We start from the raw sequence: 26,014 nt of genomic DNA, 5'->3' as shown, positions 1-26,014 counted from the left end.
TTGTACTAAAAAGGTCACAGAGCATTATTAATCGTGTTAATGTTCCGAGTCTCTGCTGTCCGGAACGAGGCTTGGCACTCTTTCACGCAGCGAAATCCACGCACGGAATCCGCTCGTGTGAAAGAGTCCTTAAGGGGAAAGGCTCCTTTGGAGGTCACAGCTAAGCGGGCGGGCCACTGTGGATGTCAATGTTAAGAAGCAGGGTGCGGTGGAGGCAGGTGCTGTGGAGGTCACTGTGATGTTGAGGTAACTTATGGGGTCAGCCACTGTGGAGGTCACTGTTAAGGGTGGTGGGATGCTGGAGAGGTCCTATTTTAAGAGAGCTAAAGAGCTGCCTAATCCTCCTCTCTGCTCGTCATACAGTATATTATGATCCTGAATACAGCTGATAAGATCATCAGCTGAATCTCTGTAGGAATGGAGGTCATGAGGAGACATGAAGTAGAGAGAGGAGGTGGGGATGAGCAGCAGCACTTTTATGCAGTCTCCATTACCAGTCTGTTCTCTCTGTACTTCATGTCTCCTCATGAACTCCATTCCTACAGAGATTCAGCTCAAGATCGTATCAGATGTATCCAGGATCATAATTCCTGACAAGTAGGAGAGGAGGATGAGGCAGCTCAGTGCTGTGAAGTAACTTGTCCTGCTGAATGATATACCACATTTATCATAGTGGGTCTTATAAATGTGTCACATATTTAGCGTTTTTAAACAGGATTATTAAAACTGTCCTATTGTTTGCAGGCTGGGCTAATATTGCTAATAGCAAGATCAAAATCATGTAAAACATGAAGTTTTAACCTGCATAAACACCATCTTATAGGGCGAAAAATACGGTAAATACTCAATACTTAAGATAACCATAAAATAACAGATGTGCAATTCTTCAAGTATTTTACAATGACAATAGGGCAAGTTTAATGTGTAGGAAGGAAACAAAATGTGATTTTTTTTTATTTAGACTGTTATTCTCTTAGAACAAGATATCTAGAGGTTCCTTCTCCCTTAAGTCTGGGCAGTACTAAGAAATATACTGTTTGCTGGCAGGTTTGCTGACCAAGCTGTGAAAAGTTAATTAGGAAAAAGGTGTAAATCCCAGAATGTGATAGGAAATAAATATTATGTGTGAGCAGGTGGCCAATAATAGGAAAGGGGGGGGGGGTGAGTCAGTGATGATAAGTAAGGAATGAAATAATCCATCTCAGATAACATATTCAAATACTTAGAGTGGCCTGGATGCTTTTCTTGAAACATACACTATCACAAGCTATATGTAATAGATTACAGAGCACGGGATTGCTAGATTTGGATCGCTAGATTTGAAGTTGGAAAATAATTCCTTTCCTCTTACTCTGGATCAACACAGTACGACTAAGCTGGATTTGATGGACTTGTGTCTTTTTTCAACCTTATAAATTATATAAACACTCTAGGCCTCCTTCAAACAAGACATGTTCAAAAGAGTCTAGAGCACACATAGGTTGCTCACAGTGTATTTCTAAGCAATATGGATAGTTAATAGCAGGTTATTAAACAGTAGAATTAAGTCCGCTGACTTTAAAAGGTGAAAAGATTTTCTAGAAGTTTTTTAAAGAAATTTACACCGAACTATCTGCAGAGGAAGGCAATAGATAAAGTAGCACAGATGACAAATATGTAATAACTATTACTCAAGAAAATATTTTGTTCCATCGCTTTAATGCATCGTGATCGAATTTCTTTATTAGCCAATACATATGAACTGAAATGCAGCAGTCACAGTACCAGGGATAGCTTTAGTCAGAAAACCAAAGTTCATTCCTCATAAACCAGAAGGCCACATGGCTTCTGGCTATCTGCATCCAAAGAAAATAAGAGGGACAAAAATATGAAACCCTAAATAAACTGAAGCGTTTGTGAATGATTCATGGAAAAGTAACCTAAAAGAATAAAAAGCAAATGGTGTGGAACATATGCAGCAAATGGTCTATGGTGGCAGGTCTATTCTTAAGAGCTGATGATTAGTATCATGCTTGCTCTCTTGAAGACCCATAAACTACATGAGATGCATCCAAGAAAAATAACCATCATATCACCTACCAAAAGATAACTTGACAGTAAGATTGTGGTGTAGTGAACGATAAGGGACCAGAAGATCCTTCCTTGTAGTGGAAGATGAAGAACCAGAAAGCATACCTGAAGTTTCAGAGATGTATACCTCATAAAAGAAGGGGGAAGAGGCACTCATCTAAGAATTGTGCCCATTCGGCTTTCATTGGCTCTGCTCAAAGACATGAGCTGAACGTGTACAGACTCATACTTTCAATGATACTACACATACTTTCAATGATACTACACTGAGGAGAGCCTAACATTGCGGAAGGGACATTGCACTCAGCTGAGCACTTCTGGCATTTCCTTTCAGTGACTGGTGAAGGACTCAGCATCCAGACACCACTGATCAAGCTTTGTCAAAGTGAAGGTATGCTTGAAGAACTATGGTCTATTGTTAAACCCAACACAGCTTAAAATAAAGAAAAATATGAATCTTCTACTGCGTTCTACATGGGAGATTACTTTCATAGAGACCTCAAACTGGATGCCAGAGTCTCTTTTTTAGGGGATCCCACAGAGAGGCAATTCATTGGACAATATGGATGCAAAACAACACCATACAAAGCCTAAGAGTAAGGCCTCATGCACACAACCGTATTTTGGATCTGCACTTTTTGTGGATCGCACACAGACCCATTTATCTTTTTGGTTTAGCATCCATATGTCCGTCCTGGAAATTATAGAACATGCTCTTGCAGACAAGACCAGTCATTTCTATTAATGCGACTGAGAAAAATGCTGATTGCATAGAGAACGTATCCATAATTTGCAGATCTGTAGGTTGCAGACTTTAAAATGGATACGGTCATGTGCGTGGTAGCCTAACTACTGACAATAAAAGTTCAGACAGCGCTATCAGAGCAGATTAGCTTTATTTTCACTTCACAATGTCTGCTCACTCAGCATCTTGCCAATTCCCCTACTTGAACACAAAATCTCAAGGTCTCGAACATTTCAGGATATTTAGCATGATAATTAGACAGAGATGCCTCCCTCCCAAATCAGCAGAATGATACTCCAAGGATATAGAAAAATCGAAAAACAGACACGTCATGAAGAATGGATGCTTTTAATATAGATCTACCAGTACACATCTCCATGCAGCAGCCATATTTCTTCCTTTCAAACAAATGATTTTTTTCCCCCCAGATTTTGAAAACAAAAAGTGCAGTTTTGCTTGAGATCAGGATCTCATTCATTAGACATACCCACCAATCAGGCAACTCGCACTGTGACTAGAAACATCCACTAAACATATCTACACAAGGAAACGACAGCAAGTCCACAGGTACACGGGGCAAAAGGAAAGTTCCTGCAAGGCAGAACATTTGCACCAAGCTTCCTCAAATGTACCCATTTATAAATATGTACAAATCAATTACAGGCACTTGAAATGTCTTTGGTTGGAAGAAACCAACATTGCAATATTGTGTGTTCCTCCCTCCCCCTACTAGAAGGACTCAGGACACGTTCTCCTGGTGGCGTCAACAGGCAATGACTCCAGTTGTATCTACGGATGGTAAAGGAGGGATGGTTATGCTTCAGAAAGTGCAACCTGCAAAACATAAGAAACAAGTCCGTTTAGGGCCTTCTGGGAGAAACGTAAGCTCTGAAGTGGTGTCTGGTGTCAAGTTAAAATTCATTTGCCTCTTACATACAGCAGGGGAAGCCACTGAGTGTTGCCTTTCATGGAACCTTGATGGATACGCTGAGAATTTGCATGTGGCAAATCCACATTGTTTTACAGTACCAGCAATGTGGATGCGATTTTAAGAAATCGTATCCATACTGTAGAAAAAGAGATCCACGGCATACACTGACCTGTGATGCGGATTTTAAACCCACAGAATGGATGCTGCAGACTTCCACTGCAGATTTCACCCTTTGCAACGCTTGGGATGAAATTCGCTATTTTGCCGTACCCTAGAAGTGAAACGTTCCATCACCGTGTGAGGGTACTTTCACACTTGCGGCAGAGGATTCCGGCAGGCAATCTGGACGCAAACAGATGCATTTGTGAGATGGATCCAGATCTAATACACTTGAATGTAAATTTATGCTGGATCCAGCGTTCCGGCAAGTGATCAGTATTTTTGGCCGAAGAGAAAACTGCAGCATGCTGCGGTATTTTCTCCGTCCAAAAAACGCAAGACGGACTGAAATGATGCCTCCTGAACGGAATGCTCTCCATTTAGAATGCATTAGGATAAAACTGATCCGTTTTTTGTGATTGAACTCAATACCGGAAAACTTTAATGGAAGCGTGAAAGCACCCTTAGGCTTTTTTTGCTGCATTTTGATCATTTTAAAAGGTTGTCAACACTTCAGAACATATAAGAAATACCTTTTCAGGACAGAAGTCAGAGTTGCTTTGCCTCAGCTTGCCTGGGCGACCCCTGATGACTGCATAACAGAACATGGTGATAACCATCACAAATAGAAAGTAACTTGTGTCCATCAGATGCAGATTAATAAGAGAGCGGTCATCCTGTTGTGAAAGAAGAAAATCTGAGTTTAGAAGTAAACTATGTGTATAGGTAAAAAAAACAAAAAAAAAAAACTGTAGTTGCAATTTGCCTGCGGATAGGAGTATGTCTCCAGGGATATACTGTGGTGACCACCAAATAACCATGGGGTTTACATAAAAAAATCTGCTAATGAAGACTTCAAAATGACCATATACTGCACTGTTAAGGCATATGGACATTGTAGAACTCATGACAGATGTCCCCACTCTGGAGGATCCAGAATTCGATGTACTAAAATGGTAGGACATTCATGTGACTGGCTGATATGTACTACTACAATTCCCCTGCAGCCACCACCAAAGCCAAAATAGTCATTTGTCCAAATTCAGTAAAAGTATGTAGACAATTTAGATATAAACATGGATTTTTTTTATATTACAAATACACGGTCGTCGGGAGTTTGGGCACAATATTTATAAAATTTTCATACCATACCTTGATTCTTGGAGACCATCGATCAGCTAGATACCATGTATCCAGTCTCAACTACCATACTACCATTAAAAAAGTGCTGGGCAAAAGAAAAAAATAAAATAAATAAAAAATCTCCTTAAAGGGGTGATCCAGGAAAAGATATTGATGACCTGTCCATAGGATAGGTCATAAGATCTGTGGGGAGTCTGACACCCTCACTGATCAGCTGTTAGAAGAGTCCGATCGTTGCATGAGCGCGGCAGCCTCTTCCTAGGCCATTGACGTCACCGTAACTCAGCCAAGTGGCCTAGTTGCAGATCAGTCCATTCAAGACAATAAGACTGTGCAGCAATAACAAGCGCAACTGCTATACTATGTATATACTATACGGAGCTGTGCTTGGAAAGCTGCCAGTAGCCTGCAGCACTCACCAGAGCTCCCCGAAACAGCTGATCGTCAGGAGTGCAGGGACTCGCCGATGTGAGAATGATGACCAGTCCTGAGGATAGGTCAGCATGATCTTTTCCAGGATAACCCCTTTAACCCTTTAAGGACCTCCGCCGTACATGTACAGTTGAAGTCCAATCCCCAAACATGGCGCCCGCTCGCACGTGCAGCGGGTGCCATAGCCGGGGAGTTTCTGCCATTTTAAACAGCAGAGACCCCGCAGCACATGTATGCAATCAGCCATAAGGCTGATCAAACATTTTCCCTTTCAGATGCTGTGGTCACATTTGACCACGGCATCAGCGCAGTCCAGAAGCGGAAGTCGCGCACTTCCACTCCGGTAACAGCGTTACTCGGCTGAGAACAGGTAACCTGTTACATTGATCTAATAGGCTGAAGCCTCAAGCAGGATTCAGTGCCTATTAGATGACTATACCAGGACAGGCCACTAGGTGGCAGCATTGTATTGGTATAATGCAAATGAAGTGTTCAACCAAATTGCACTCATATCAGCAGTCTGTCATTTTGGGGATGGCAGTCAGTACTTTTAGAGTATTGACATGCCAAATCCTGCACCATATTACAGCATGGAGAGTAAAAGGAGTCCGATGAGAGTCGCTGTCCCCACCCTCCCCCGCCTTCGGACAATTAGTGGCAGGTTACTTTCCTATGCACAATAGGAAAAAAACCTGTCCAGAGGTGGGGGACAATAAGCCTTATCAAACTCATCTCCTCACAGCACTAGTGCACTCTGCAGGATACTCTAAGGGTACATGCACATGTTCAGGATTCATGTGCGGAGAATTTGCACTGAAATCCGCAAGTGTTCGCAGGCAAATCAATGCGGTCAATCCGCATCAATTGGTGCGGTTTTGCATGCGGATTTGGTACGTATTTTACTAAGTGAATAGAGAAAATCCGGTCAGTAAAAATAAAATAAATTGACATGCTATGGACTTTAAAATCCGTACCGCAGGTCGGAAAAAAAATCAGCAACGTGTGCATTGAGAATTTCAAATTCTCATAGAGTACAATGTACATGACCTGCGGTGCGGATTATCCGCACGCAATCTTGATCGTGTGCATTTAGCCTAAAAGTACTGACTACCATCCCCGAAGTGACAGACTGCTGAAATCAGATGTTTGGTCATGACACTAGAGTATGCTGCGCTCAGTGAGGACAGCATAGCGCAAGTTCCCTTTAAAAAATGGTCTTTAAAAAGTATTTTAAAAAAATATATAATCTAATTGCTGAAAAAAAAAATTATTCTGTGCGGTGTACACATAACAGAAAAAAAAAATAAAAAAATAATCAAGATGCCCAAATAGTATATTTTTTTGTTTGTTTTTTTACCACTTCACCCACCGCAATTTTTTTTTTTATAAAACGTGATCAAAAGGTCTTCTATACCTCAATGGTATCAACAAAAATGTAAATTCAAAGTTGTAAACGTAGTAAAGCATAAGAAACATTAAATTTGGCATCAGTGTAATTGTAGCAATTTAACACATCATTTTATATGCAAGTGAACGCCGTAGCGTAAAAACACACTGGAAAAAACTAATGGTGAAATTAATGATTTTTCAAAAAAAAAACATTTCACCCCACAATTATTTTTTTCAATATAAAGATATATTAAATAGTGCCATAAAAAAACACAAGCCCTCCAATGGGTTATGTGAATGTAAAAAATCATAGAAGAAAAAAAAAAAAAAAAAAATCTATTTAGTCCAGTTCTGCAGTAACCAGACCCATCCACTCCACATGTGTTGGTCCAGTGCTTGTAGCAATATAATAGTCCTGGAAAACATCTTTAAGGGGTTAAAATCCATGTTGTTGAACCAAGGCTACCTAGATTTGTGTTTGAGCACGAGACCAGGCTTATCATCCTCTCCGGTGTTGCGGCAGCAATGCCAGACCAGACCTAGTGTATCCCAATGCCAAGACAGAGCTTACATGGTAGTCAGAGGGTGCTGCTCATGAATGGTGCAGGGTTTAGGAGTGTTCTCAATATCAGCAATCTGCTAAGTAATCTACACAATCCCCTTACCTTTGTTCTTCCAAGCACAGAATAATACTAAAGGGTCCATTCCACGTCCACAAAATGTCGGAATGTGCTGTCCGCATCCGCAGATCCGCACTTCCGTTCCGCAAAAAAATAGAACATTTACTATTCTTGTCCGCAATTGTGGACAAGAAAAGGCATTTTCTATGAGGGTGCCAGCGATGTGCAGTCCATGTGCCGGTGTCCGGATCCACAAAACACATATGGACGTGTGAATGGACCCTTACAGTGCATTTCCGTGTTCTCAGGAATAAACGATGACGCAAATTGAATTCTGTACTATGAGTTTGCCGTTTGATCCACACAATTCTAGTCGAGGAGATGTTGGCGATAGATTACATAGAGAAACCTTTAACAATTTGGAGGCTCAGCCTAATGAACCATAAGCGTTAAACATACAGATTTTCTTTAATAATGCACTTCCTTGAAGTGTTTCACCATAAAACACTGTTTGCACAACTATGAACTACTTCTCTAGAAAATACTAACTGCTGCTAGAGACATTACTAAGGTCAGCGCTTCACTCACATAACACTGCTCCACGGCGTGATGCAACCAAGCACCGGCCCCAGGTGGCCACGCTTACGGAAACAGCCGCACAGGCAGGCACTCTGCTGTTTCTGCAACTCCCATTCTAGTAAATGGGAGCTACACAAATAGTGTAGCAGAACAGCTACACTGGTTCCGTAACTCCCAGAGTTGGGTCCATTAACACGGCAGGTTTTATTGCAATTTCGGTGCAGATAGCTATGCCAAAATTCTGCAGGCAGCCGGGTCCTTTCTGCCTCCTGTATATCTCAATGGGAGGCAGCACTGAGGATTGGAGCGGCAGCTTAAAGTTGACACAAGAACGGACATGTTCTTTCTCAGCACGGTTGCGGCTATAAGCTGCCGTTCAGCGATTCTAAGTGCTGCCACCCATTGAAATGTATAGGAGGCAGAAAGGACGCACCCGCCGTGTAAACGGGGCTTACAGAAGCAACAAAGCTTGTTCTGCTATGCTGTTTGCGTAACTGCCATTCGCTTCAGTGGGAGTTAAGGAAGCAGCAGAGGGCCTGCCCATTGGGCTGTTCCAGTAACCCTAGCCACCCGGGACCGGCATTTAGTCCTATGTTTGTTGTGGGTCTTTCTAAATCATATACCCACCTCTGGAACAATAACTGTGAGCTTTGGGTTTAAAGCATGGTACACCTTTCCAATGGCTCCCTTATAACACCAGAAGGGATTATAGTCCTGGGCATACTTCGTTCCAGAGTCTCGAGCAGTGGTGAAGATTTTGTACCACAGGGTGGCATTGCTGTAGGTTTCAGGAATGCAATGAGGCGGTTGTCTAAAACAGAAACAATACCTTAATATTACAAGGCATGCGATGAAAATTCTTTATCCATCCAATTTCTAAAAGACCAATAAAGTGTAAAAATAAAAATCAGCACAGAGCATTCTGGAAATGTGATTAATCAGTTTCTAATGAGTGAACAGTATGTGAATGAAACTGTGCCATAATTTGAGAAGGGGGATCTAAGTATAGCTCTTAAAAGGGTTCTCTGGGAATTAAGAAAATGGAAAAAAATATAATAATAATAAATAATAATAACAACAACTTTATTTTAAATATAATCCCAAATACCTTTCATTAATTATAATGGCTCGTTTTGTCTGGGGAGCAATCAATAGCAGAAATAAAATGGCTGCCGCCCTATTAGTGCACACAAAACCTGTCCTAATCACACAGAGGGACAAGTTTCTTCACAACCCTGAGCTAAAGAGCTGCCTTGTCTTCCTCTCTGCTCGTCAGGGATTATGATCCTGTTTATGAGGAGACATGAAGTATGGAGATGATGGACAGGACAGACTGTGATAATGTGGGGCTGTGGTAATGGAGACTGCATACAAGTGCTGATGCTCATTAGCCCCATCCTCATCTCATCTCCTCACAAACTCCATTCCTACAGAGATTCAGCCGAGGATCTTATCAGCTGTATTCAGGATCATAATCCCTGACAAGTAGGAGAGGAGGATGAGGAAGCTCTGTAGCTCAGTGTTGTGAAGTAACTTGTCCTGCTGTGTAATTAGGACAGGTTTTGTGTGTAGGACTGTGTAGGACGGCGGCCATGTTATTGCCCCTGAAAACAAACAGAAGCCATTATAACTAATGAAAGGTATCTGGATTATATTTATAGTAAAACAATAAAGTATTTTCAATAATTATAATTTTTCGTTTTATTCCCGGAGAACCTCCTTTAACTATCCAGCAGTGGGGAAGTAACAAATCGGAAATCTTTGGAGTCTCATGTCAGTCACTGTACAGTCCTGGAATGCACAGAAGACCGAGGAGAGACTGAAAAAAATGTGTAACCTGTGGGGTGTAGAACACCCTTACATATGAAGAGACCATGAAATGTATCTGGTTCCGAGAAAGAAGAAGGACTAATAAGGTACTTACACAGTGACGGGGAACACGCTGCTCATGGCCGTTACAGTCATACATGTGGTAAATACCACCTGCTCACAGTGTCCATGGAGAATACAGTCATCCGAGTTCCAGGCAGCTGGCAGAGTAAAGGTTATATTCATCTCCTCATGGGACTCTCTGCCTTAGAAGGTAAAATAAAAATAGGGGATATATATATATATATATATATATATATATATATATATATATATATATATATATATATACACACACTGTGTTCAAAGAGTAATAAAAAGAAAAGGTCACACAGGAAGATTGATAGCAGGTTCAAATCGGGGAGACCGCTCAATGAACCCTAGCAATGTCTCATACTGTGCCTATTTACCCACAGTCTAAGCCCTTGTCAGAAAATTAACCCTTAGAGGACCCTGCAATTTTCCATTTTTGCGTTTTCATTTTTCACTCACCGCATTGCCATAGTCATTTTGTTTCTGTTTACATAGCCTTATGAGGGCTTATTTTTTGCAGGAAAGTTGTAATTTCTAAAGTCATCATTTACAGTTGCAAACCATATAGAGGGAAGTGGAAAAAAAAAAAAAAATTCCAAATGGGGTAGAATTGGAAAAAACGCAGTTCTGACGAAAGTTTTTATTTATTTTTTACACCGTACATCATGCAGTAAAATTGACCCGTTATCTTCATTCTCCAGGTCACTACGGTTACAACGATACCACAATTGCATAGTTTTTCTTTCATTTTAATAAAAATTATATTAAAACCTTTGAGAAAAAAAAAAGAATAATTGTCACCATACTCTGACCCCTATAACTTTTTTGTAGTCAAGTGTACGGGGCTGTGTGAAGGCTCATTTTTTGCAGGGCGATAGCAATTGTGAAGTGTGTGCTACTTTTTGATCGGTTTTTATAAAAAAAAAAAAAAAATATTGGTAAAATGACAAAAAATGGCGAATTGGCTGTTTTTTTTTCTGTTACGCCATTTGCCATATGTCATTAATATTGTTATATTTTTATTGTATGGGCATTTTTGCGTGCGGCGATGCCCATGATATTTTTTTATTTTTATTGGTTAAGTATTTTTCTTTTAAGGAAACCCCCTTATTTTTTTTTACTTTTTTTAAGTCACCCAGGGTGACTATAACTGGCAATCATTAGATTGCCCACATTTTTCATTGATGGCTACATAGCCATCGTTGAATACTTAATTTTCAATATAACTAGGGATGGGCGAATCGACTTCGGATGAAACATTCCAAGTCGATTTGCATAAAACTTTGTTCTAATACTGTACGGAGCAGGAGTTCCGTACAGTATTAGAAATATTGGGTCCGATGAGCTGAAGTTATTGCTTTGCGAAGTCTCTCGAGACTTCTCGTAATAACTTCATAAATTGATTTCTACTGTAAAAAAAAAAAAAATTCCCGAACTTGGGTTTGGTTGTAAGTGCTCCGTACAGTATTGAAACTAAGTTTTATGCGAATCAACTTTGGATATTTAATCCGAAGTCTATTCACTCATCCCTACCTGTCTCCTTCACATTTTCCACTGCACAGCAGGGCCCCTTCATTCTCAGGATTGTGGTTGCATCCCTAAGACCTTTCAATCAGTGTAGATCACATAGCAATGGACCCAAAAATACAAACTTTTCCCTTGTCTTCTCTTCTATAAAACGTACAGCATACGGTACCTGAGTTATTTTTTATTTATTTTTTTTAATAAAAGGGGTGCACTATGGTTGTGCTTCTTTGTACAATTCTAACTGTTTTCTGTTTGGGCTTCCATAATGCTTTTTTCAATTGTATTATTCCCAGTTTCAGCTGCTCAGCTGGATGCATTTCACTTAGAAGCAGGGGGTGTCTCCCTTCTGCCAGCACTGTACTGCTTTGACATCCTTTGCTTACTTCCCACTATGTTTGTTTTCAGCTCTGGAGTTCACAGAACAGATCAGGAGGGTTAATCACACTTAAGCCTCATGCAGACGTCCGTGGAACACGGTCCATGAGATACCGGACTGGCATTGCTGAAGCGCACAGAGTCATTGGTTGCTATGACGCCATGCACTCCTGCAATGCCAGTCCGGTATCTCACGGACAGTGTGCGCCACGGACGTCTGCATGAGGCTTTACTGACACACAGGAGGCTCCTCTGATGTTCAGAAGCAAAGTAGAAACTGTTCTTCTATCAGGTTCAGATCTCAGCCAGCTCTGACACGTCTCCCACTTTCTCTCCGTTATTTTCTGAGTCTCTATTACCAGGGAAAGATCTTGCCTGACAACAGGCAGTGGACTGCAACTCAGGTGGAAGTGAGATCCCTAGTGGCCATGATGCAACAGCTTTTTTCAGGTGGATGCAGGCAGATTTTTATATGAAGCGATTTAGAAATATGCTAGTTACACCATTCTCTATTAAAGGGGTTGTCCGGGTTCAGAGCTGAACTTGGACATACCCAGAATTTCACCCCGGCAGCCCCCCTGACAAGAGCATCGGAGCAGTTCATGCTCCGATGCTCTCCTTTGCCCTGCGCTGAATCGCGCAGGGCAAAGGCATTTTGTGGAGTTCCAGTGACGTACCAGGCTCTTCTTCGGGCTGCCAGGCGGAGGCTTCTGCCCAGCAGTGAGCCCGCTGAAGTCACAGGCACTGATATGCGGCCTTTAGCGCTGCCCTAGCCTGTAAAGCCCAAAAAGCAGTGTGGATAATTGGATGACTCCAAATGTTTTTGTTTTTTGTTTTTATGCGGACGTTGCCAAAATTGTAAGCAAACTAACTTTCAGAGAAGAACAAACATAAAATCTACTGTAAATAATTTCAAATGGGAAATAAGAGATGTTGACTTGTACAGTAATAGTAAGTCTGTAATATATTTAATAGAATGTCCATGCTAGAAGCAATATGTAGGGAGGACAAAGAGGCCTCTAAAATGAGAATTGCAGAACATATCAATAATATAAAAAAGGGATATGAAAAACACAAATTGGCTAACCATTTTAAAATATATCATGCTAGTGAACCAATGGGACTAAAGTTTATGGTCATCGAATCAGTAGGTGAAAATTGGAGGGGAGGAGACTTTATATCCCAGATGTCTAGATGCGAGTTCAAAAAAATATATGAATTCCCCTCTAATGCCAAGGGGACTCGATGCGGAACTGGAGATCTTTGTGTTTCTTATGATTGGGTTGGGGGCAGAGTATGCACGAGACATCAATGCTAGGCTGCGGCGCGTCTATTATCTTATACTACACCTCTTTGTTTTTTAGCTTTTTATTCTTCTTTCCTATTTAAATTCATCTTCAGTGTGAATGAAGATAGATCTTGGTGTACAAAGACACATGTACGGGGTCTGGTGTTCCAGGAAACAGACTACGCATGCGTTAGAAGACACGCTCTGAGAAGCAGTGCAGCCGAAAGCTGTACACGAAACAAGCAATAGAGGGAGCGCCTATATCAGCTGTAACCGTGAGTAACACAAAGCAAATATGTATGCATGTCTATCTAACCGCAAACTAATACAACAAGTCGCACTATAACAGAGCGCACTGAGTGTATTTACCTGCATGCTAATCTAACAGCCAGCCCCGCAATACGGACTAAATCTAAGTATACAACAGAGTGTACCACGAATATATCAACAGTGAAGTGTATGATAAAGATAAGACATTGAGTAATACCAGTAATCAGACTCCCAGAACCATCATTGTTGAAAGCTGCTTTTTTTGTATATTTTTTTATGCGTGAGTTCCACATTTAAAGGGACAGTATATAAAATGAAGATAACTTTTATTAATTCATATACAGGAGGCGGGAGCTGGCTGCAGAATCACATAGCTGGCTCCTGACCTCTATGAGCGGTAGCTGCGATCCGCTGTAGTTAACCCCTCGGGGACAGCACCTGAGGGGTTAACTACCGCAGATCGCAGCTACTTGTCATAGAGGTCGGGAGCCGGCTATGTGATTCTGCAGCCAGCTCCCGTCTCCTGTATATTAATTAATGAGAGAGTTATCTTAATTGGTGGCGCAGTGGCCATAGCTCCTCCCCTTCTCTCATTGGTAGCAGCGGCACAGGGGGGGGGAGGGAGACACTGCTTCCTTCTCCCCTGTGCTGTTGAGAGCAGCGCGATCCTTGTTCCCGATTCGTTATCTGCAAAATAGATGCCGATACGGATAACTTTCAAAATCCGGAATATTGGCCTATAATAATCGGTAAAACCGATAATCGCTCGATCCCTAGTGGACAGGGGGCTGGGCTCCAGTTTTTCCGGTGAGCATCACCTATATACAATTGAAATATTGGGTATGTCCGGGCTCTGAACCTGGACAACCCCTTTAAATGAAATTGCAGCACAGTGACTCTTTAATGTACACTTTAAAAAGGTAAAATTATTTGTTTAGTTTTTTTAACATTGTGTATGGGGCATAACAAACCAAATCTCGGCAGCCATGTTGATGGCTACAAGTACTAGACAAACAAAAAGCTCAAACAACAAATAGTCTTATGGATACCTGAAAGACCAATCTGATGGCCAATAATTGTGGAGCTCAGGTGAGTGATGTTTCGAGAGTATCCTCCAAAAGGTTTCAGGGGATCCAATGTCAAGGTAACAGCTACCGAAATATTTATAGGTCCTGTGTCCTCAAGGGCTTGCGGCGTCTGTGTAGAGGACCGGGCCTGGCCAGTGGTGACTGTACTCTCTGGTGGTGTTGTGTCATTCAAGAGATGCTTCAACGTTTCATTCTCAGATATACAAAAGTCCAGGTTATTAAACTTCAGGAGAAACGTGTTCCAGTCCTGTGGACAGCAAGACATGCAATACATTCATAAATCCGACTACATCATATAACACATGATCATATTAACCTACGGCCCTGTTCTGCACTGCAGATCTGGCCACGCATGCGTGACTTTCTCTATTCACTTCTTACAGGACTTCCAAAAATAGCTGTGCAACCCCACAGAAATTAAAGGGGATTATCCAAGAGTCATATAGACCTCCCAGAGTGCATGACCCACGGTGGAGATCATACTTACCTGGTCCCTGCTGCTAGGTTTGGTCTCTAATGCTCCCAGGCAATCGCTCCCGCTCCCTGCTGCACTGAGATAAACATCAGTCAGCGGGGAAAGACAAGTAACCACTGCAGCCAATCCCAGGCCACAGTGGAAACCTGTTTCCCTTGCATCACGTAACCAGTTGTTGTGACGCAAGAGAATCCCTTCACCACTGCGACCTGGGATTGGCTGCAGCATTCACATGTCCCTAACTCCCGTCAATAGATGTGGATCTCAGTGCAGCAGGGGGCGGAAGAGCTGGCCCAGGAGCTTTAGGCTGGGTTCACACTTGAGCGTTGCGCAAACGCGCGTTTTACGCGCGTTTTTGACGCGCATTTTTATGCGCGTTTTTGTAATAGTAAACGCGCGTTTGTGTGATTCACTACAGTGTCCTATGGCCACAAACGCCCCAAAAGTCGCTCATGTACTTTTTGGAGCGTCGGGCGTTTTACAGCGCGATTGTACGCGCTGTAAAACGCCCAAGTGTGAACCATTCCCATAGGGAATCATTGGTTTCTCCTTGTTGAGCGTTTTACAGCGCGTAGGAACGCGCTGTAAAACGCTCAGGTGTGAACCCAGCCTTAGAGACCGAACTCCGTGGCAGGAACCAGGTAAATATGATCTCCACCGTGGGTCGGCCCTTTAAGAGAGACGCACATGTACTGCCACATCTCCATTCCTAGAAGTGGTAATGGCCTGGTAAAACCCCATTATTTTCTTATAAGGCATACTTGCAGCCCAGTGCCCTATAGTTACTCCCCTGTTACCCCAATGAATTCCAACACATGTGGCTTTTGATGGAAAATCTGCAGTGGAAATTTATCAAAGAATTACATTTTAAAGTATTGAAAAGTATAGTTCCCAGCAAAAACACTGTACCTCTGTCATCTCGGGGGACTTAATTTCCTTCATTTTGAAGAAGTAGCCAAGCGTGAGGAAAGCTATGGCCATACCACTGACACTGACCATAAAGACCACCAGAGGGGGCCGACTATTGATGTACGACTTCAGGTTCTCCAGGGGATGCAGATTCAGAAACATTGTGATATAGAAGCCCTGTGAAAGAAAATATAAGTCTAGATTACTAGGGCAATGATAACCTAGATGAGGCAATATAAATGTATATACCACATATCTTTAATATACCCATTTATATAGAGCTGACATATTCCGCAGAGCTTTACAGCACTCAGCACTCGCTATCTCCAATGGAGCTCACAATCTAAACTCCCTATCAGTTTGTCTTTGGAGTGTGGGAGCAAACATACTGGAGCAGATGATCCACTGTGCAAACGCCGAGACCAGGAGGTAAGTACTTAAAGGGGTTCTGCAGTTTGTTTAAACTGATGATCTAATCAGCAGCATCTAATTGGGGGGGGTCCCGCTGATCAGCTGTTTGAGAAGGCAGCGGCGCTCCCGCAGCACCACGGCCTTCTCACTGTTTATCGCAGGCCCAGTGACGTCACGACTAGTATCAACTGGTCTGGGCGGGGCTAAGCTCTGTTCACTTGAATGGAGCTTAGCCCCGCCCACACTAGTTGATACTAGTCGTGACGTCACTGGGCCTGCGATAAACAGTGAGAAGGCCACGGCGCTGCTGGAGCATCACAGCCTTCTCAAACAGCTGATAGGTGGGGGTCCCGGGTGTCGGACCCCCGCTGGTCAATTGCTGATGATCTATCCAGAGTTTAAACAAACTGCAGAACCCCTTTAAACCAAAGATTCTCATTAGAGATGTGTGAAGCGAGCTTCAGATGCTACCCCTGAAGCCGCTTCGCTAAAAAATTTGTTATAATACTGTACGGAGATTTGTCTCCGTACAGTATTAGAATGTATGGGCTCAGGTGAGCTGTAGTAAGTTATTCACGATGTCGCGCAAGAATTCATTGAATAACTTCTTTAATTGATTATTACAGTAAAAACACTTCAAAACTTGGAACCGAACTTGGCTTTGTTCTGAGTGGTACCTTGGAAACGAAGCAGAGTTCGGTTTCAAGCTTTTTCACTGTAATAATTAACAAAGTGAATAACTTACTTAGGGTCATCGGAGCCCATACATTCTAATACTGTACGCAGAAGAAACTCCGTACAGTATTATAACAAATGTTTTTAGCAAATAGACTTTGGATGTAGCATGCGAAGTCGCTTCGCTCATCTCTAATTCTCATCTAATAATTGTAAAACACATGTCTATGCGGGATCGGGGGAGCTGGATGCAGTGTGCGGCAGCCGCTGCCCTCCAGAGTGACAGGAGGCTGCCATACATTAGGTCCTATATCAGGGCTCGGAACTTAGGGTAATTCTAATAGAATTATGCATTGGAGTTTATGAGGAAAGCAATCTAATCATCGCTTGTTATAGTTCCCCTGTTTAAAAAATAATAATAATTTTTTTTATTAAAAAATATATTTTTTTAAATGTAAAAATTCTAATCACCTGTCTTTCTCCAAAATAAAAATATAAGTACATGAACAATTAAAAAATAAAAACATGCAAAAATGTCCGTACTATTAAAATATAAAAATATTTATCCCATATGGAAAACGGAAAAACTGAAAAAATAAAGTCAAAATGGCTGAGTATTAAAACGCAAGAAAATCTATACATATGTAGTATCATTGTAATACTACTGACCTGCAAAATGAAAGTAACAAGTCAGTGTTACTTAGGGCTGCAACGATTAATCGATGTAATCGATTATATTCGATAACTGGATTCGTTGTCGACTAATCCAGTTATCGAATAATCGCCGATTCGTTGCTATGCGGGCGGGCGGTCGCTGCATCTTTATTTTACCTTTTTACAATGACGCTCCCGCTCCTGTAACAGCCAGGCAGAGCGGACGGCGGCGTAACGTCACTCACTCACGTGACACGCCTGCTCCGCCTCCTTCATTCATGAAGTGGGCGGAGCAGGCGCGTCACGTGATTGAGTGACGTTACGCCGCCGTCCGCTCTGCCTGGCTGTTACAGGAGCGGGAGCGTCATTGTAAAAAGGTAAAATAAAGATGCAAGCATCGGGGCCGGGGCTGTTAGGGGGAAGGGGGAGGGGGGATCTGTCTATGGCAACCTGCTATGGGAAGGGGGGTCTATGGCACTGCTATGGAAAGGAGGGTCTGTGTATAGCACTGCTATGGGGAGGGGGGAGGATCTGTCTATGGCACTGCTATGGGGAGGGGGGGTCTGTGTATGGCACTGCTATGGGGAGGGGGATCTGTGCACTGTTATGAGGAAAGGGATCTGTGCACTGTTATGAGGAAAGGGATCTGTGCACTGTTATGAGGAAAGGGATCTGTGCACTGTTATGAGGAAAGGGATCTGTGCACTGTTATGAGGAAAGGGATCTGTGCACTGTTATGAGGAAAGGGATCTGTGCACTGTTATGAGGAAAGGGATCTGTGCACTGTTATGCCCATAACAGTGCACATATCCCCCTCTCTCTAACTACGCCGTCCACAGATCCCCCTCTCTCTAACTACGCCGTCCACAGATCCCCCATAATAGTGTCGTCCACAGATCCCCCATAATACTGTCGTCCACAGATCCCCCATAATAGTGTCGTCCACAGATCCCCCATAATAGTGTCGTCCACAGATCCCCCATAATAGTGTCGTCCACAGATCCCCCATAATAGTGTCGTCCACAGATCCCCCATAATAGTGTCGTCCACAGATCCCCCATAATAGTGTCGTCCACAGATCCCCCATAATAGTGTCGTCCACAGATCCCCCATAATAGTGTCGTCCACAGATCCCCCATAATAGTGTCGTCCACAGATCCCCCATAATAGTGTCGTCCACAGATCCCCCATTATAGTGTCGTCCACAATTTGTTTTAATATGGCCTTTGAACATAATTTTTCAAGTAAGATCATATAAACCTCTCTGTTTTGTAATTTTGTCGTTTTTCCCGATTAATCTATTAATCGTAGAAATTAATCGGCAACTAATCGATTATTCAAATAATAGTTAGCTGCAGCCCTAGTGTTACTGCACAGGAAACACGTTAAAAACAAAACCCATAGCATTTTGGCAATTTTTTATTTATTTTTTATAATAATTCCTCCCCATTTAGAATTTTTGTTCCCGATACATTGTATGCAGCTGTAAATGGTGCCATTAGAAAGTGCAACTTGTCCTGCACAAACAAGCCCTCACATGGCTCTGTCAATGGAAAAATTGAAATGTTATGGCTTTGGAAAGGCTGGGAGTAGAACGAAAATGAAAAAATAAAATAAAAAAAAAGGGGTGACCACAAAATCCATGTGATCCTGGCAGGCAGAGGAACAATAAAGGCAAAAAGGAAACTAGAGCGGATGCAGAAGCTTAGTGAAAACATCCTGCCGGATATAACATCTCTCAAGGTGCAAGCAACCATCATCTTCACTCCATCATTGCTGAAGCTAGTCATTTCTACCCACCCAGCCCCTGTGCAAATAATAGAACTAGCAGACTTCCCTTAGGCCTCTTTCACACGGGCGTCATGTTTTTTGCCCGGATAAGAGGCGGGTGCGTTGCGGGAAAATGCGCGATTTTTCCGCGCGAGTGCAAAACATTGTCATGCGTTTTGCACTCGCGTGAGAAAAATCGCGCATGTTTGGTACCCAGACCCGAACTTCTTCACAGAAGTTCGGGCTTGGGATTGATGTTCTGAAGATTGTATTATTTTCCCTTATAACATGGTTATAAGGGAAAATAATAGCATTCTGACTACAGATTGCTTAGTATAATAGTGCTGGAGGGGTTAAAAATAATAAAAAAGTTAACTCACCTTCTCCTCTTGTTCGCGTAGATGCCGGTCTGTTCTTTAGCTGTGGACTGAATGACCTGAGGTGATGTCAGATCACATGCTCCAATCACATGGTCCAGCACTATTATACTAAGCATTCTGTATTCAGAATGCTATTATTTTCCCTTATAACCATGTTATAAGGGAAAATAATACAGTGAATAGACTGTCACCTAGAACCCATGCGTGAAAATCGCACCGCATCCGCACTTGCTTGCGGATGCATGCGATTTTCACGCAACCCCATTCATTTCTATAGGGCCTGCGTTACGTGAAAAACGCACAAAGAGGAGCATGCTGCGATTTTCACGCAACGCACAAGTGATGCGTGAAAATCACCGCTCGTGTGCACAGTCCCATAGAAATGAATGGGTCAGGATTCAGTGCTGGTGCAATGCGTTCACCGCACGCATCGCACCCGCACGGAAAACTCGTCCGTGTGAAAGGGGCCTTAGGCTTGCTGTAACTACTATGATTGGGAGGCCTAAGAAGGCTTTCTGGGACTACTGGGATGGGGATGCTGAAGGACGCTTGCTGTGACTACTGAGATTAGGAAGGTAAAGGAGGCTTGGTTTTGGCTCACAATCACTGATGGAAATCATTGACCAAATAACTGAAGTGTGAACTCTGCCTACTGTAAGTCACTTGCTGCCAGCTCCTAACTTTTGGAGCTGGTTCATTGTCCTAGGAAACATTAGTCCAGATCAGATCTCTAGTAAGCGCAGTACACACAATATTTGCTCCGGACCAATATTTGGGGATTTTCAGGGTCCAGAAGGACAAGTGTATATGGTATTTTTCCAAGCAGAAGCTTCTTCAGCTCAGTCATTACAAAAGAGGACTTGTTCTCTACATATATTCTGCCACACGTCTTACAATAATCCTTGCCTCTGGCCTTGCTTCATACTTTGTGTACTTTAGCTCAAGGCAGTTGTTAACATTGTTCAGCTAACAGGGCTAATTTGCTTACATTTCTGCAACGTGTCCTTTCCCTATGCGGTGTCCACAGATCTGGCCAAAACATGAGTAGCCGGGGGCATGACCGTCTAAATTCATCGGCTTCATTAATATACTTAAAACAGGGAGTAGACCTTCCCATCTTTCTGTAGATAGCTCGCTCCCCCACCGCCCCCCCCCCCTTGTTTTGCCGAGAAAATAAAATCATCACTGAGATATTGGAGATGATACCCTACGTGTGACGTGAACGTTCTCTATTCCACGTTTCCATGGGTTCTACCTCTGCATCTGAACCACCATGACCAATGTTTTACTATAGTCCCAATCTAAAGTACAGTACAAAGCACAATTTATCTGGTAGCACAAACATTGTATCCAGCAATTCATGCTTAAAGTCAATGACCATCCATGGTTGGATGTGGTTGAGCCACTGTACAGATATCATTAGGCCGTGTGCAGATGCCACAGAACAAGGCAGACTAAATCCGCAAGATCCACTGCCAGTTGTCCACTGAATATGCGGCCTATAAAACCCCAATTACATATATTATACTGTACTTTGTGGTGGATCTTTAGTATGGAATCATATGGTCTGATGGAAAGGTTCCTCAGTTGAAAGTCGCCCACCACTATCTATAAAATAGAGGCAGTGCGTGCGCGCCAAGTGATAAAGAACAGGGCAGATCTGCCATATTGGACTGGACATTATCACTTGGCTATAATTGTCTGCTGTTATTCAGATCAGACATGGTCCCCTACATAAATACTCCCCTCTTCGGCCCAGTTCACACACCGCTATTTATTTATGTTGTTCCGCTCAGTTACATAGAGGAGAATAATGAAAATAACAGTGCTGGATCGGGCAGGTATGGGTGGGTTTTTGTCATACCTTCAACATACACAAAAACTTTCAAAGTGTTAGGAGGCCTTCCTGATATAACATGGTAACCGGTACCCTACAGACACCTTAGGCCGAGTTCACACTTCAGTTATTTCCATCAGTTACTGTGAGCCAAAACCGGGTTCAGGTCAAAAACACAGAACAGGAGCAGATCTTTCCATTAGGCCTCCTGCACACGAATGTGTGCTGCCCCTTGCTGTGCTGTGGGCCGCAATGCACGAACACCGACCATGGGTCAGCCACAGCGGATCGCGGACCCATTCACTTCAATGGGTCCAAGATCCGACCGTTCCACAAAAACATAGAACATGTCCTATCTGATTGCGGGAACAGAAGTACTGGACGAAACCCCACGGAAGCACTCTGTAGTGCTTCCGTAGGGTTCCATTCCACGTCTCTGGATTTACGGACACATTGAAGTGAACGGGTCTGCACACGGAACGGTGTTCGTGTATTGCGGACCAGCAATACGGCAATGGGCAGCACACGTTCGTGTGCAGGAGGCTTTATACCTTATCTCTGTGTAGACTTTACTACTGGTTTTGGCTGACCATCACTGACCAAATAACTAAAGTGTGAACCTTATCTGTGCGCACTCAAATATCCACCACCTTCGTCAATGGAGGGCAAGTTTCTGACCCTATGCCGCCAAGCCTGCAGCAAGCAATGGCCACACAATTTGCGGTAAAATCCCACATCTGATAGCTGCAGCAGGAGCGGGTAGATCGGGTGCATGCGCCCACGTACACTGTGGGGTGGGACCCTAAATGCTGCTTAGCAGTGTTTGCACCTGTGCTCACCCCCCCCCCATATAGCGGTCTGCATCTGACGTCGTGTCCCACCTGCTCTGCGTCCGGCAGTATGTTTCTTTCTGAGGGGCGTCGTTCTGATATCAGAGAGCGCTGCAGATCTGGAAATCTGAAAGATGGAGGGGGAAGGGAGGCAGACATGAGGATATGGCGAAATCTAACTGTCCAGGAAGTGACATTACACATCTGCTGGAGCGCTGGCAATACGTCCTCAGCACTTGGCTATTTGTTTTCTGGGTCATGCAATTAATCTAACGAGTACAGCGCCAATGTAATCAGACGATATGCCACGCTGGGCTGCGGTTACTCTCTGGCACCATCAGAAATCTAAAGCAAGTTTAAAAAAATGCAAAAAGCAAGTGAATATTTCACACTGATTTATAGCAGGAGTCTACACAATTACATGTAGCAGGTCCACTGCAGATTGGAAAATCCAGAGGGTATCTGGAATTAATTCGCCAGAAAACGCACGTATCCTGCTGCGATTTGGTGTGCGGAAATTATACCCCCTGCACTGCAAAGGGTGAAAACCATGGCAGAAATGCGCAGGATAAATAGCCCCTGCCGCAGGTCAATAAAAAAGTGTGGATTTTCTTGCCGAAAATGTCCAGAATGCGTTTGTGAAAATGTTATCCTTATGCCACTACTGTAAATGCTGCAGATTTTCCACAAGCAATTCCACTTCAGAAACTCTGCAGTATATACATCATGGGTGGCTGGATCCGTCCAGGAGCCTAATACGCCCACGCACATGGCAGCGCGCAGGAGCCATATACACAAGAATAGGACACGGAATGGACATATGGATGCAGACGGCACAAAGTGGGAAATCCGATCCACACAAACTCACGGTTGTGTCCATGAGGCCTAAAGCTCGGAGGCATAGGAGATCGGGTGTCGGGCCCCCGCCGATCTGATGTGGGTGACCTATCCTGAGAATAGCTCATCAATATGAATAAAGTAGAATAAAGTAGACAAGACTTTTAAAGTGGTTTCCCACCTTTTTGATACTGATGACCTACATCTGGATAGGTTTTCAATATCAGATCCAACACCCGCGCCAATCAGCAGACGATGCCAAAAACTAAAACAGAAAATTCCAACCACAGTAAAAGGCTATTCGTTCACAAGAAAAAAAAAAAAAAAAAAAAAAAAACACACACCACTTTATAGCTGCAATCTAGATCTGACTTCCTGGTGCACAGAGGGCACACATACACCCAATATACTAACTGCGCTTCTTAATAAATCTAGATCAACACCGGCATAGGACTAGAACTTTTGATTCAATTTTTATACCATAAAAAAGTATTGCAATACTAAATACCATTCGTGAAAAATAAAAAACACAAAAAAAAAAAAGACACGTGGATTCCATATTTTATGAAACGTCCGGCCCATAATAGAACAGTCGTATCCTATTTTTTTCCTGTTACGGCGTTCACCGCATAGGAGAGATTTTTAAATATTTTAATAGCTTGGATTTTTTCGGACGTGGCGATATGTAATATGCTTATTTATTTATAGTTTATGTAATTTTACATGTAAAATGGGGAAAATGGGTGATTTAAACATTTAATATTTTATTTTTTACTTTTTATTTAGTAGGAGCTAGAACCTGAGATCTTTTCATCCTTGTCCTATTCCCCCTAATAGATCTCTATCAGGGTGAATAGGCCCTCACACTCTCCCTGCTGCCCTGTGCTCTGTGCACACAGCAGCAGGGAGCTGACCATGGCAGCCAGGGCTTTAGTAGTGTCCTGGCTGCCATGGTAACCGATCGGAACCCTGCGATTACACTGCTGGGGCTCCGATCAGAAACTGCTACTGCACTACCAATGAGGAGAAGGGGACCCTGTGGCCACTGCCACCAATGATTATAATATTAGGGGGTTGGGGGCGCACTGCGCCACCAATGAAGATAACTAACCCATTAATTCAAATATAGGCTGCGCATGCCAGAGGCAGAATCACATACTCGGCCTCTATGACAAGGCGCTGTAATCCCCTACAATTAACCCCTCAAGCGTAGCACCTGAGGGGTTAATTGCCACGGATCGCTTCCAACTCCATCCAATGCTGCTGAGGAGAACATGGCGCGCTCTGAGAGCAGCGCGCGCCATGTTATCTGATAGTAGGCTGCTCAGTAGTGTCGGTATCGTATCGATCCGCGTACAAAAGTATTGATAATTTAAATACCCGATGCAACCCTACATAGGCCACACCGGTCTTTAGAGATGCCCCCTGATCTGTTCCCCTGGATAAATGTGTCTCACTGGGCTCTACCTTACCCTCAGATAGCAGGTCTACATAGACTGCCATGAATCCCCCATAGCCCAGTGGGCCCCGACAGCAGCTCTACAGACATGATGCATGTGAAGGTATAAGCAGACAACCTGTGGCTCCAGGCCTGAACACATCCTGCAGCCGGGGCTAATCCCATTGCCAATGTATTTCTAGATGGGCTGCTATGATACAGGCAGGGCAGCACGGTGGCTCAGTGGTTAGCACTGTTGCCTTGCAGCGCTGGGGTCGATTCCAACCAAGGACAACTTAGATTGTGAGGTCTACTGTGGACAGTGAGTGATGAGGTCTGTAAAGCTCTGCAGAATATGTCAGCGCTATATAGATGCATAAAGTAAATAATAAATGATAGCGCAATCCTGCATGCCTGATAGTTCACATATAACTCTACCCTCCCACCTCCCTGGTGGAGTCTTATGCCGTACACAGGATTGTGCAGGTCACACGCTGCCTCTGCACATCGCCAGGGATTCCAGGCCCGTGCCTATGATTTGGGGGCGATTTCTATAGAAGCCATCACTGCCAGACCCATCACCTGGAGGACAGAAGCCATCTCCGTGTCTCCAGAGAGGTGGATGCTTGGCAGTGACCTGCAGCCGACCTACAGGACACATTAGGGCAAATCCGTCTCCACCAATCAGTAAGACACAGTGTGGACCTGGACCTTCTCCTCTAGGAGTCCACATAACATGGCAGCTCCATCATGTACTAGAGGAGAAACTTCGGCAGTCGCCCCCTGCCCATGTGAGCAGTGAACCTACTCAGCTAGGCACTGATACAGCCAAGAACAGATCCCCAGGATAGAGGGTGTGAGGATTTATGCAATGATGCCTGGTATCAGCACAGCTCTATGCCCACCATTTCCCATAAGTCTCTTGATGCCCCCACCATCCATGGGCGCCAAGTCCTTGGGCTATAGGTGATGCCATCCATGTCACATGCCAGTCTCAGGACAAGTGACAGCTTTGCAGCTTCGGCCTCCCACACACACCACCCCCCGGTCACTGGAGGCTGCCCCCAGGGCCGGCCCAAAAAGACGGAACCGTGGCGCTCACCTGAGAGGGCGCCCCCTGGTGTCAGCCTGTCCCCCGGTTCCCACTCTCAGGCGGCCGGACACGGGGCCCCGGGCTCGGTCATGTCTGGCTGTGTCCGCACTCTCTTCCGTTCTCCTTCACTTCCTCACTTTCTGTTTCCGGAGGTAACGCAGGCGACCTGTCACATAAAGCTCCGCCC

At 43.6% G+C, this 26,014-nt stretch overlaps 1 protein-coding gene across 2 annotated transcripts; it reads right to left on the bottom strand.

Moving 5' to 3' along the window:
- Positions 1-2,949: 2,949 nt before the first annotated feature.
- LOC122940959 (transmembrane protein 248-like) lies at positions 2,950-26,014 on the bottom strand. Of its 2 annotated transcripts, XM_044297906.1 has the most exons (8): positions 25,837-26,014; positions 22,511-22,586; positions 15,903-16,079; positions 14,480-14,765; positions 9,993-10,143; positions 8,696-8,879; positions 4,439-4,582; positions 2,950-3,649 (listed from the first exon to the last, which is right to left on the bottom strand). In XM_044297906.1, the coding sequence occupies exons 3-8, from the start codon at positions 16,062-16,064 to the stop codon at positions 3,629-3,631; spliced, it is 948 nt and encodes a 315-aa protein (XP_044153841.1). In that variant the 5' UTR covers positions 16,065-16,079; positions 22,511-22,586; positions 25,837-26,014; the 3' UTR covers positions 2,950-3,628. The 2 variants fall into 2 exon arrangements, with proteins under 2 accessions (XP_044153841.1, XP_044153840.1); XM_044297905.1 differs by lacking the exon at positions 22,511-22,586 and having other exon boundaries at positions 25,837-26,012.

This window comes from Bufo gargarizans, chromosome 6, assembly GCF_014858855.1.
Source record: "Bufo gargarizans isolate SCDJY-AF-19 chromosome 6, ASM1485885v1, whole genome shotgun sequence".
Lineage (NCBI taxonomy): Eukaryota > Metazoa > Chordata > Amphibia > Anura > Bufonidae > Bufo > Bufo gargarizans.
This window is presented reverse-complemented; position numbering and strand designations above follow the sequence as displayed.

Coding starts and splice junctions, on each gene's coding strand:
- LOC122940959 (XM_044297906.1), bottom strand. CDS start 16,064: ATGTTTCTGAATCTGCATCCCCTGGAGAACCTGAAGTCGTACATCAAT. Junction 14,766..15,902: donor AGTCCCCCGAGATGACAGAG/GTACAGTGTTTT, acceptor TGCTGTCCACAG/GACTGGAACACGTTTCTCCT. Junction 3,650..4,438: donor CTGACTTCTGTCCTGAAAAG/GTATTTCTTATA, acceptor TATGTTTTGCAG/GTTGCACTTTCTGAAGCATA.